The sequence below is a fragment of the Triplophysa rosa genome, linkage group LG6, assembly GCF_024868665.1.
Source record: "Triplophysa rosa linkage group LG6, Trosa_1v2, whole genome shotgun sequence".
NCBI classification, from domain to species: Eukaryota; Metazoa; Chordata; class Actinopteri; order Cypriniformes; family Nemacheilidae; genus Triplophysa; species Triplophysa rosa.
The window spans coordinates 27820816-27835064 of NC_079895.1; the positions used below are offsets into that span (position 1 = coordinate 27820816).

At 40.0% G+C, this 14249-nt stretch overlaps 1 protein-coding gene across 1 annotated transcript; it reads left to right on the forward strand.

The window, feature by feature from the left end:
- Positions 1-745: 745 nt before the first annotated feature.
- On the forward strand, positions 746-13454 carry crfb4 (cytokine receptor family member b4). Its single transcript, XM_057336813.1, has 7 exons — positions 746-913; positions 7385-7502; positions 8059-8231; positions 9314-9468; positions 10220-10364; positions 11174-11328; positions 12124-13454. Exons 1-7 carry the CDS (start codon positions 850-852, stop codon positions 12334-12336), a joined length of 1023 nt encoding a protein of 340 aa, XP_057192796.1. The 5' UTR covers positions 746-849; the 3' UTR covers positions 12337-13454.
- Positions 13455-14249: the final 795 nt, after the last annotated feature.

The window sequence follows — 14249 nt, forward strand, 5'->3', positions numbered from 1 at the left end:
TTTCACACAAGCTGAACTTCTTACTAGATAATCTTGAACATGTAAGACAGTATAAGTAGGCTATATACAGTACGTGTATATCACATGAAAGGATTGAGTACAAGTATAGACCAGATATACTTCAACAATAGACTCAGGGAATGTATACTTTTAGAAGAATAGCAGCACACACTTAAAAAAACAGGTTTCTTTGTAAGGTATAGTGTGGATAATATGCACACTAGCTGCGAGATATGTCAAGTCCTGCCACGACAAAACAACAACCAGCACAACACAACACTGACACAACACACACACACACACACACACACACACACACGCACGCACGCACATGCACACGCACACACACACACACACACACGCACACGCACACGCACACACACACACACAAACTGACACTATGACAGGATCCTGTCACCCTCACTGAGAACTGTCATCAATACTTTGCTCTTTTTCTCTTTATATTGAGATGTATATATAGATACTTATATACTTTTATGTTATTTTATCTTAATCTGTATTTGTGCAGAATGTTTATATTTAATTTTTCTGTGCTTTGGTAATGTAAACATTTGTTTTATCATGCCAATAAAGCTTCTCTGAATCTTGGATATGTGCATGTTTTGTTAGTTGTGTACACGTGTCGTGCTCGCGGAGTTCCCTGTAAACGGACACACAGACAGTCGGTAAATAAAACTCTTTCGCTTTCCTTCTCCGACTCCTCCTCCACACACACACACGCGCTCTCGTGCACGCGCTCTCTGTCTCTCACTCACACACACACACACACTGAAAAACTCTGTGAGGATTTTACACACAGCTCTTCAGCACACGAATACTAATATAATCATGGCGTTCAGCGCGTTCTCTCGTCTGTCTACAGTTTTACTTTATATCGGCTTCATCAGCTCAGGTAAGACTTTACTTTAATATACTACAGTTAGCACACGAACAAACGCCTCAACGAATGAAAGCGAGCAACTCTTTTGTTCATCTATGTGACGCTGTGAATATGAGATTTAAGGCACTTTTTTCTGTTCGGACATGATGATGACGTCAGTGGCGAGAAGGGAAACCTGTTGTGTGTCTGACAGTAAATGAGAACTCGACTTCCTGCTGCATGATTCACACCGACACAAAAGTCTTTTACTGTCACATCTCAACCCACATTCCGTCGAATCGTGTAATAAACAGAGGTGTAAAGAGTACCTGAAAACCATACTTGAGTAAAAGTACAGATACCTTGCAGTGAAAATTACTCCATTACAAGTTACAAGTCACCAATTCCAAAACGACTTGAGTAAAAGTCTTCGAGTATCTGATTTGAACAGTACTTGAGTATTTTACTCACACTGAATGTAGGCTCAAAGCAGCACTATAGTCCTCAACACTTAAGAGACACGTCAGTGAAAAACTAGAAACAGTCGATTCGTGAGGAGAGCAATCGCATTTATTTTCTTAAATCATAATAAGACTGAACACCTCAAAATTGCAACAAATCATGGTCGACACAATAACCTACGTCATTACAAACACCCAAGTCTCATTTAAGCTCAACTGCTCATAAGTAAACCAAAGTCCTTCTTCAATATAACGGATAAATAAAATAATGTTAAGTAGAATTAAAAAGTCAAAGCCTTTTTGCACTGGACATGCTGGTTTGGGCCTCATGGCCAGCTGCAGTCATGTCCTCATTTCACATACACTGTTAGCCCTTACCTGCCATTTCTACAGTCATATACTGTCAACACTGTTGCCTGCTAGTTACTGTAGGTGTTTTACAGTAAACTACTGCAATGGCTGTTTGAAGATACATTAATAAAGAATCTATTAATGCACTTAAGTCACACAGTCTTAGATGAACAAGTGTAAATAACAGATGAACACAATAAATCTGTCAAGATTTCACTAGAGGATAATTAAACACAAACATCAATAACATCTTCACATATTACAGACACCACTTTCACTTTATTTCTGTCATCTGTGTAAGATCTTATTGAGATTGAACTCGAGTTCATAAGTCACCATTATGGCGATCAGTGTTTGCTTTGGTTGGACTCTTTGACTTTCTTGTAGCTTTAAAATGTACACTTATACAATAACACTGAAAGGGACTTTACAGGAACCGCAACTTTATGTTTGCTTAGTAACTGAAGATACATCTGAAAGAATCCAATCATTAAATAATAATAATACAGCATTTAAGATTTATTAAGATATGTTTGGTAAAGTGATCACATGTTGTAATGGAAAGATCTCTGTCAGAAAATCTTTCTTTGCAATTGAGACACAGTTAGACACTTGACATACAAACCTCATCAATGGTGACAAACATTCATGAATGAGTTTTGTACTATGTACCCAGCATGCATTGCAGCATGATGCTGTTCAGTTGATTGTCACCATTGTTGAGATTCATATGTGGATGGTTTATTTCTCTGTGTCCGACTTATTCTATAGGTTAATATTTTGTCTTTTGAACTTTGAAATACTATACATTCTTTTTACTGGTTTACATCACTTCATGGCAATAGTCCCACCACATGGTCATATTTTGAGCAAACATGTTTAGAGCACATTTAGGAAGAGTTAGTTTTAAAAACAAGAGCTTTTGTAGATGTGTGACCTACAGTAACTAGCTGGCAACAGTGTTGCCAATATATTACTGTAGAACTAGCGGGTAAGGGCTAACCATGTATAAACCGCCAGCGATTGACATCTACCTGATACTGCACTCATATTCATATAAAGAAGTCATGTTGACAAGTTTTTGTAAGTTAGGGCAAAATCCACAAGATTGTAGTACCTTCAATGCCCTGTGAATGGCAATATTAATTATAAGATAGGTGCCATGCAGAATGTAATGTGTAATTGCATTAGTCATTACAAATGTAGTGGAGTAAAGAGTACATATACTTGTTCAAAAATGTAGTCAAGTAGAGAGTAAAAGTTTCTAATATCTTTAATACTCAGTACAACTACAAAGTAGCCAAAAAGATACTTAAGTAAAGTAACTAAGTACATTTACTCCAATACTTTACACCACTGGTAATAAACACTGTAGTGTTATATGATATCTAGCGCGTGTAGAAACTCTGAGATGGGAATGTAGGCCTGTCTTCTTACTGTATATTAACAAGTAACGTTGTTATAGCTCAGGGGTGGCGAACCTGTTTGGCACGATGAGCCAAAAAATATACCTTATCACTGCAAAGAGCCACATATATGGAAAAAACTGTTTAACAAGAACTTTTACACAAAATTACATGAATGAGCCTTTATAAGCGTACCTTTTTTAACATTAGTGTGACACCTGGCAGTCTTTCATTTCCACAGTACTTTTTAGGTTTGTCTTGTATTCAGTTGTGGCGACTGGCAGTAACTCTTTCACATGTCTGTCAGTAAGAACAGAGCGATGCTTTGATTTGACTTGTTTCAGGGTGGAAAAAAGTGATTCACAGGTAAGTCGACCCAAACATTGACAACAGTTTGAGTGCAGCCTGTTTGACATTGGGATATCTCTCAGTTGGCACCATGTTCCAAAACTCCACGGTTCCTTCTAGGGCTGCAGCTATCGATTCTTTTACTAATCGAGTATTCTACATATTTTCCATCGATTAATCGGGTATTCGGATAATAAGTACTTTTTCTTTATTAAAAAGCAATACTAAATATACAAGAGAAAATAAGACAGGTCTCTTAAAATGAGTAAAACAACTAATTTGTTTCCTTTTTAGAACAATTAGTTTTTATTGCTGAAATAGTATACATTAATATCTGTGAAAACTAAACCCTTTTAGTACATTCCATTGCCATATTAAATTCAAAATGCAATATAATACAAATATATAAATAAGAAACATGAATAAAAATGGAAATAATAATTTCAAACAATAGCCTATTACTTTTATTTTGGCAGGTTGTCAGAAGACGCTTATTTTTTAGTATGTCTGTTTCTTCACTCAAACAATAACATGTTTGTGAAATAAACTCTCAGCGCAACTCTGGAGGTGAAGTTCATGTCCTCATTCAGCGCAGACGCAGACAAATTCATGAGCATCACGCGTGTAGCACGTTAAACTGTGCAGTTCATTCACTCAGACACGCAGACCAGACAGATGAAATGTGTAAATAACAGGATTCGGTGTCCACTAGTCCGCATCTAGTTTGATGGACTCAATGCAGCCGGAAAACAAGTTTCACTCGTAAAATAGACTAAAACTAAGTAAAATATCAGTTCACCGTTTCAATAAGCTATTAGGGCTGTGACGGTGGCAGTTTTTTACCACTGCGGTGGTAATAGATGGTGCGGTGGTTGAGAAATATATATTATTTATATAAATAATATTTATATTATTATATTTGCGTGTAGCAACCACACGACGAGTGGAAGAGAAATATAGACCTTATTTAAATACTTGAAATTGTTAAATAATTGAAATATGATATCTGAAATAAATGAGGATGAAACATCCGTCAATGTTTAACGCGCAAATCCATCAGTGAAACGGCACACTACAGCATATAAAACATTTAAATAAACATCAGTAAATAATGAAAACTTAAATGATATAAGAAAGCTAAATACTAAATAAAAAAGCTCTTGTTGCAGTAACTTCAGTCAGTGGCGTATTAACCCTTACAGTCCTTAACAATTCCATTTGAAACAAACTGTTTAAACCTACATTGGCTTTCCTATTCAGATTGCCATAAAAACATTACTTTTTCCGACTCGTTGATGTGAAACTTACTTGTTGACATTGTCCAGATTAAAATGTGTACAGCTGCACTAAATGCGCGTTCAGAAGATGTGCACAGGAGCTCAAATGAAGAGATGTCTCTCCGCAACCGCGGCAAAACCTGCGCGCGCTCCGACACTAAGCAAGCGGGTCATAGCCAGTTTTGATTTTACGTATCTGTTCATTTCACAACAAGATCCATTGCAGAAGCCGCAGAATAACCTGGGTTTTGCCGCCCGCGCTCGAACGCACCAACGGAAACGTATGCCAATAATTTCTGTTAATTTAAAATCTTTTAAATAAAACCATCCACAACTGAATGGCTACAACTAGCAATCGTTATCGCAACTCTCATATTTATTACACCTATATTTGTCAGAGTGACGTGCACTACCGCCGGTGGCAGTTCACCACCGTCATGGCACTTTACCATCGCGGTGGTGCGGTTGTTACGGCAACCGTCACAGCCCTATAAACTATCAGTTATTTATCAGCATGAGAAATACGTGTGAGCGTGTGAACAGAGTAAAATGCGTGTGTCTCGCGGTGAATGCATGAGACTTGAGAGCCCTGTAACATGAACAGAGTTTAGCGGGCTGTGCGTCAGTAATAACGGTCCGTGGGGAAACGCAGTGCTCCGTGTGTACTGTAGTTAAATGGATTAAACGAGGCTTCGAGGCAACAAAAATTGCCTCGATGATTTTTTGTATTCGAATAACTCGAGTTACTCGAGGAATCGTTTCAGCCTTAGCCTTCCCTCAGAGTACACTTAAGTCTGTCATCCTCAGAAAGTTCAGTCATTTCAAGCTGAGATGCTGCTTCATCTTCCACTAAAGGGCTTTCAAACAGTCTGTTTCAGCAGTGAACGGGTTGATGAGGAATGTAATCTCAGGTCTTTTTTGCCGTAAGTCAGAGAATCTGTTTTCAAAACTCTGCTCAAGATTTTCAAGGAGTGTTGCATACCGTTCAGCACTCGCTTTTACAACCTCTGCCGCTTGTTCACTTGCCTTCAACAAAGAGGGAAAATGTGTGAGCTCTCTCTTTTCTAGATGTGTCTTGAACAGCTTGAGTTTGTTGATGAATGTGAAAACACTCTGCACCAAGTCAGGCAGCATCTTTAACCTCCCTTGCAGATCCACACTTAGTCCATTCAGATAATGCAGCATGTCGACCAAAAATGCCAAATCTGATATCCACTGGGGGTCATGCAGCTCAGGATAGTCCTTCTCTTTCTCCGCAAGAAACACCTTCACTGGATTCAAAAGCTCAAAAAAGCGGGAAAGAACATTACCTCTTGAAAGCCATCTCACAGTGCAGAAGCACATCAGATGGAAGATCTTCATCAAGTTCAGCCATGAGATTTCAGAACTGTCTGTGATTGAGAGCATGCGTGCGTATAAAATTGACAATTTCCAGCACAGGTTTCGTTATGTGGTCTAAGTTTAGTTTTTTAGACACCAAGTGTTCTTGGTGAATAATACAGTGAAACGTTCATCAGCTTTACACAACCCTACAAGGCCATTCTTAGATCCGACCATAGATGGCGCTCCATCCGTGGCAATTGCGGTTAGTTTTGATAAGTTCTGACACAGACCGAACAAATATTGCCATCTGTGGCTTATCCTGAACATCGCAGGATTCATCAACAGCAATGCTGAAATACATGCACTTCTGAAGATCGGAATATAAATTAGTTTCAACAGCGTTATTAATGTCCGATATTCTTTGTTCAACAGTGTGTCGTGACAATTGAAGGTCCGCTACCGAACGTTTCAAATGCTCGTTTTCGGGACAAAAACATCAATAACATCATTGAGGCACTTTTTAATGAAGTCCCCTTCACTGTACGGCTTTTTAGCTCGCGCAATATTCCATGCCAGCTGATGTGATGCCAATGTGACCGTCTCTGAATGTTTGGTACATTTCCGAAAGAGCTGAGTTTGCTTCTCTGACTGACGTTTCAACGTTTGTACCTTGTGCTTTCGAAGTTCACTGCCTTTGGGAAATTCCCGGCCCTCGGTAGGATGGAGTGTGGTGAAATGGCGCTCAAGATTTGAAGCCTTAATATGCGACAGTGAAGTCTGACATATCAAGAAGAATGGTTTTCCGTTTCTTTCAACAAAAAAATATAAATCCTCCCATTCAGATTGAAATGTTCTGTGCTCATCTACATATTTGCGTTTAGCTGTACGCTTCCCTGACTCCGCCATGATGATTGCCAATTACAGTACGAACTGGACGAGGCTAGCCGCTAGTAGCGCATGACGTTCAGTACAAAAATAATGATTTAAAAAATATATATTTCATTTTTTTACTTCAAAGTTAATTTGTATACGTTTCTGTTTAGTTTAGTTCAGTTTAATATTATTTAAAAAACAAAAAATGCGATTAAGAAGCAACTTGTGGATAGATGATTTAAGAGCCGCAAAGAGGCAGCCAAAGAGCCGCGGGTTCGCCACCCCTGTTATAGTACAAGAAAAACATGTATGTATGTACAACACACAGATGTTGATCAGACATATAGTTTAAATGCACTCTTAGTCTGCTATATGCAAAAAAGTACATTTATCTGCTATTGTATTTTGTTAATGTTTTTGCTTTATTAACATGTGTCTTTGTAATAATGATGTGTGTGTTCTCAGAGAAGATTCCAGTGCCTGGAAATGTGCGAGTGTTATCATTAGACATGGGATTACAGCTGACATGGGATCCCCCAAGAAACATCACGGATCAACTCTTGAATTACACCGCTGATCTGAGGTCAGTTCACTTCATACTTCATCTGTGTTGCTTTACAACATCCATCACATCACATGACTTTATAAAGAGTTACTTTCATTTATTCATATATTGAATGAGCTTTTATTTGATTAAGTTTCGTGTTCATTTTACTGTAATTGTGCGTCATATTAATATCTAACTTTGATACAATAAAAAACTGAAATTCAAACAACAGATTCATTCCCAGAACATTAACAATTTGAAATAACGTTGTTTTGTTAAAGGTTTAATTGTGTAATTAGGTTTGTCACTGAAAAAAAAAAGTTAACAATCCATTTAAATGAATAATGAAATGATGCTAACACATCAGTGAAAGCACAAAATAAAAAGAGATAAATCACTCAAATTCATGCGGGTCAATAAACACACATCGTATCATAAAACCTTAGCTCTACAATGCATAACAATGAGATATCATCATTACACCACTATTCTATATTTCTTTATTTTTAATATTGAATGATAATTAGGTCTCATTTATGGAACTAACTCTGTTGATTGTTAATGGCTGATGTCTCTCTGTGTGTACATGTAGCGGATGGACGATGGATTTTGAGAGCGTGTGTGCGAACATCTCTTCACTCAGCTGTGACTTCACCGATCACGTCTCCACCACCTTTGGAACATATCGTCTTCGTGTTCGGACCGAGCTCGACGGAGAGACGTCTGACTGGGTGGAGACTGAAGAGTTTGGAGTGGACAAAATAAGTGAGACACTTTTCATGACAAATTTGACACAAAATGTTATTTATCTCTTTAAAGTGTGTCCCGCTTTAGCTCAGTGAAAGTACACTGTCAAAAAAATGAAATGCTTTAAATGTTTACGTTTCAACTCAACTTGGCTTTATAAATCATTTCATGCTTGATATAACGTACACAAATAATATGTGCGTGTGTGTGCGTGTCTGTGTGCGTGTCTGTGTGTGTGTTTGCGTGTGTGTGTTTGCGTGTGTGCGTGTGTGTGTGTGCGTGTGTGTGTGTGCGTAGCGTGCACGTGTGTGTGCGCGTTGTGCGTGAGTGTGTGTGCGCGTGTCTGTGTGTGTGGTGCGCGTGTTGTGTGGTGCGTGCGTGTCTGTGTGTGCGTGTCTGTGTGTGTGTCTGTGTGTGTGTGCGCGTGTTGTGTGTGTGCGTGCGTGTCTGTGTGTGCGTGTCTGTGTGTGTGCTGTGTGCGTGTTTCTGTGTGTGTGTCGTGTGTGTGTGCTGTGCGTGGTGTCTGTGCGGCGTGTTGTGTGTGTGTCGTGTGTGTGTGTGCGCGTGTTGTGTGGTGTGCGTGGCGGTCTGTGTTGTGCGTGTCTGTGTGTGGTCTGTGGTGCGTGTGTGTGTGTGTCTGTGTGTGTGTGCTGTGCGTGTGCGGTGTCTGTGCGTGGTGTCTGTGTGTGGTGTGGTGTGTGGTGTGTGTGCGCGTGCGTGCGTGCGTGTGTGTGTGTGTGTGTGTGCGTGTGCGTGGCGTGGTGTGTGCGTGCGTGCGTGTGTGTGTGTGTGTGTGTGCGCGTGCGTGCGTGTGTGTGCGTGCGTGTGTGTGTGTGTGCGCGTGCGTGCGTGCGTGTGCGTGCGTGCGTGTGTGTGTGTGTGTGTGTGCGCGTGCGTGCGTGCGTGCGTGTGCGTGCGTGCGTGCGTGCGTGCGTGCGTGGTGTGTGTGTGTGTGTGTGTGTGTGTGTGTGTGTGTGTGTGCGTCGTGTGGTGTGCGTGCGTGTGTGTGCGTGCGTGTGTGTGTGTGTGTGTGTGGCTTTGTGTGTGTGTGTGTGCGTGCGTGTGTGTGCGTGCGTGTGTGTGTGTGTGTGTGTGTGTAGCTAGTATAAGTGGGCCACATGTGGAGCTGAAAAGCAGAAAGGGTCAAACAGAAGTTCACATCACCGATCCTCCCATGAAGAAAAAGAACCTGAGGGATGTGTTCGGCAGTATTTCTTACCTCATCCGTTACTGGAAAGAAGGAGAAGTGACAAAGGTAATTTTATCCGCTCATATACAGCATCTGATGGAGGTGTTCCTTTCAGCTTTGAATAGTTCACCCAAAAAGGTTTATTTCGTCTGTGAAACATAAAACCCACGAGCCAGCGTTCTGTTTAAAGAGGCGCTGATGTGATCTGGAATGTGCTGCATTATTTCATGTGTTGTGATGTCACTTCATCTGATGAAGAAAGACTCCCCCTTTCTAAAACAGCCAATAGCATTTAGTTTACAACACAGACTGTCAAAGCTGCATTCAACAGCATGATGCTTAAAGATGCTCGAAGAGGATGAAACTAGTTTTTACACACGAGCATATTGTTTTGCTTCAGAAGTGGTTGATTAAGCCTCTGAAGTGGGATGGATCAGTTTTCTGGTGGATATATCTGTGCTTTTTAGAGCTCCAAAAACGGTTTCAAAGCACTCTCATATGCCATTAGCTGTGAAGAGCCGGAACATCTTTCAAAATGACTCGGATTCTTTCCAGCTGAAGAAAGAACGTCGTGATCACATTGGATGGCGTGCATGGGGGTAAATTATGTTTGCTATGAAAATGAAATGGTTCAAATTCATTCTTGGGAGAAGGATTCCTTTAAGGCTGACCTGTTTGTACTAAAACTAAAAAGACTGACTATAAAGCACTCGCTCGTGACTGTAGTTTGTGATCAAATGAATCGAGCTCAAACATCATCAGACATTGATGTGCGGGCTCTTTCTGTAAGGGGTGTTTGGTGTGTGTTTATGCACAGGAGGAGCTAATAAGAGAACAGAACAGAATCATGTTACCGTCTCTGGAGCCGCTGGTGAGCTACTGTGTTCAGGTGGCAGTTTTGTGTTCCATCAATACAACCAGTGACTTCAGCAATGTCACCTGTGTGACCAACACAGCCAGCGGTGAGATTTCACACGTTATTCCTTCAGTCGGTTTTATTTATTTACATTGAAGCATTTGGCAGACGCTTTTATCCAAGGCGACTTACATTGCATTGTGCTGTACATTTGATTCTGGCTATGTGCAATCCCCTGGGATCCAACCCATGACCTTGGCGTTATTAGTGCCGTGCTCTGACCACTGCGCCGCAGGAAAGCTTTTTTTTTGTCACCCGCAAAAATAATCCCAAAATAATCCACCTGCAACAGATTTGATGGACTCATGTGTTATCTGTGACCCTATTCAAATAATACAATAAATCGTCAGTTTGTCTGATAAGATTAAAAAATCCTTCTTTTATTGTATAACAAATCGCTTGCAAAAACCTTCACAACTTTCAAAAAACTGCTCAAAACATACCTGTTCCGCATTTATTTGACTAACCAATAAGTCTGTCTGTCTGTCTGTCTGTCTGTCTGTCTGTCTGTCTGTCTAGAAACAATCTTGTTGTTGATTCTCTCCTCTGCGTCCTCCAGCGTTAGTCCTCTAGCAGCATGGCCTTGTAGACTGACGCTGCTGTTTAGCGTGTTGACAGAATGTGTATATGTTCTCCTAGTTGTAAGTGGCTTTGGGTAAAAGCGTCTGCCAAATGAATAAATGTAAACGTGTAACTGTCTTCAGCACATTCAGCTTCATTCCTGGAGATCTGCTTTTTTCTGTTTTCAGACGTGACTGAAGATGGAAATATCAAAGTGTTTTCATTTCTGTGGTGAACGCGTGCTGTAATCTTGTTGTTGTTGTTTGTTTGTTTGTTTGTTTGTTGTTGTGTCAGATGAGGTGGAGAGCTGGTTTATAGCGGTGTTGTTGTTGGTCAGTTTTGTGGTGGTGTCAGCGGCTGTGCTGCTCATCTTTCTGGCTGTGTGGTCCAGTTATAAAGTGTGCCGGATGATTTATCCTGATGCCAATCTACCTGACCACTTGAAACAGGTACAGTACTGTCGTAACCACCACAAACACAGCAGACCTGCACACTAACACACCTAACCAGGCCCGGGTCGCCATGAGATTCTGATGGTATGATAACCTTATTAGCAGAATATCACGGGTGTTGCGCTTGCAGCTTTAAAATGTGCTCTTTTAGATGTCATCACAAAATATTTGGAACAGAAGTAGACATGTACAGTCTGTCAGGTTAAATCAGTGCTTTCCAAACCTTTTTAAAAGCTTGACACCCCTCTCTAGTCATCTGTTTACATGTACATTTCTAGTCATTAAACTCACATTCTTACATACACAAATAAATCAATGAAATGCAAACAACAGCACAGATCCTGATGGATTCCTGCACTTTCCATCTGTCATGAGTCATAAAAAACAGCTCATACCTCAGGAACTTTTAGTGCTTTTAAACCGTGACTGTTAAAACAATCGGCCCGTGCCTGCACCTTAGGTCCTAACACACATATTTGTGCTGTCATCATCATCATAGCATGAGAATACTTGCTTTCACATTTCATTTTTCATTCATAGCTTACATGACTACATTTGACTGATTGTATTATCTTATTGTTTACTGTGCATTTGTGAATGACATTCATTGATGTTCTTTCATGTGTCATGTTTCATCATCAGTATGTGTGCGGGTTCAGGAGTGATTGTCTTCAGTGTTTTCATGAAACGGATGAAACATCTTTAGCTTTAGAATGTGAAAGAAGACATTGAGATGCTGCTGCTGGGTGTTTAAATGAGTGTGTGTGCTTCTCTCTCTGGGCGTCTGTGCAGTATCTGTATGAACGGCCTCAGTCCTCCGTGCTGTTGAGCGCTCCGCCGAAGGAGAACGTTCATGAGGTCAGGATCCTCCACGAGGAGACGCACAACACTCAGCAGGCGGAGCGGCCAATCAGAGCTCAGCATAATGCCACAGACTGTTGGACAACAGTGGATGTAAAAGAGAGAGATGAAGAACAGAGATTACTTGATGAAATCAAACTGTAGTATTCACATCATGAACTTTCTTCATTTTATAAATGTTAAGAACTGTGAGTGTAAATCACTTGTGACGTCTCATAGCATGCCTCGGCGTCTGAGGGTCAAAATCTGACATACTCAACTCAACTCTCTACTCAACTCAACTTTATTTATATAGCGCTTTTACAATTTTCATTGTTACAAAGCAGCTGTACATGAGACACATTGACTACAAGCAAAACAATCAAAGTTGTACCTGCAAAAACAAGAAAACATACTGAAAACATACTGAAGGTTTCTTCTGGTGTGTGTGTATTTTTATATTTCATGAAGACAGCACCAGTGTAATGTTAGTATTCATTTATGCTGCATGCTTTACGCACAGTCTGATAATGACTCAAACTTATCAAATAATGAAAATATAATATCCTGTCATATAACAAGATAAATAATGAGACGAATGCAATCTCTCAGCTGCCTGTGTGACTCGTTTGAGTTTCAGATCAGCACTCGTCTAAAAGAGCCGAAATGTCCCGCTTTACATGTGAATAAGAGAAAAACACGTTCAGATCGGAGTTTGATTCATCAAGTGTCTGTGCCAGAGTCGGCGGCACGAGGGGGCATGGCCCGGCCACTTCAGTCACTGTGTCCCCTCACTTTTTAAAATGATAAAAGACGAAATCATTTAAAAAACATTTGGAGAATGAATTTGGTTTATATTTATTAAAGAAACAACAAGAGCAGAGGGTAAAAAATAATGTATTTATTCGTTAACAGGTTTTAAAGACATTGTCTTGTGCTGTACTTTCATGTGTTGTTAAAAACACAAGCTAAAGGACTGTTGCGTCCAGCGGCAATGTTTCTGTATGCATTGCTTAACAAGAAACGGGCATTATTATTATACAGACGGTGACAAGTGGAGATACAGGCTGTCTGTCAGAAAGCAAGAGCTCGCTCTTTAGTGTTGTTTTCTGTCACTTTTTCTTTAAAGCCTGCTTTTGACATTTTTCTATATATGCGTCTAAATTAATAATCTTCATTTCAATTTATGTAGGCTATGATCGGTGTATTTCCAGTTGTTTTTGTCAAAACGTCATACAACATTTGCTCTCCTCCAAGTTGATATTAAAAAAATTAGCCTTTCAGTTTCAGTGTCTTTCATACAGTGTCTTTCGTGTCTTTTAGTTCAGTTCAATTATTAGCTTTGAAAAAGCTATGCGAAATATGAAATGCTGTCCTCGAAATGGACATTTAGAATTGTTAAACTTCAAAATGGCAGCGCGCACTGGATGAAAAGCTTTTTATCTACAACTCGCTGGTATTGCGCACCCATAGACAGGATTTAACTAGATTTTTATTGTGTTATAGTTAAAAATGTCTGGCTCTCAATGAAAAAGGCAGTGCGCGGCTGACTTGTGCGGACATGGATTTCTTCGCGCACTCGTTATGTGCGAATGTGCCGCTTTTACAAGTGTGATTTGGTTAGCCTACCACGTTGCATATAGATCAGGTTTTGCGCGATTATCTCTGATAAAAAAGTAAATTGTTCAAACTTAAACTTGAGAAGAAACCTGGGGCATGGCGGAGTGCCGCTTCTTAACAGCAGAAGAGCCGCACAGTGAAACAGAACAGAGCGAGACCTCAGCCTATGTGCCGTGTCTCAACCTCCAATTGTCCAACCTGTCAGATTTTCCTACCGCAGGGCAAAATTTAGGCTATAATCTAAACCACATCGACAAAATAAACAGGTAGGATGATTTTACAATGCAAAATACCCTGTCAGATAGTCCTACCAGTTTAAAATGAACACATTAAATACATTTACATCGTCAGGTTATCATCATAAAAGAAACATGTATGATTAATTTACAGCGCAATACCCTATAGTTGTACTACCAGTACTAAATAAATATGTAGGCCTAGAATGATTGAACAACGAA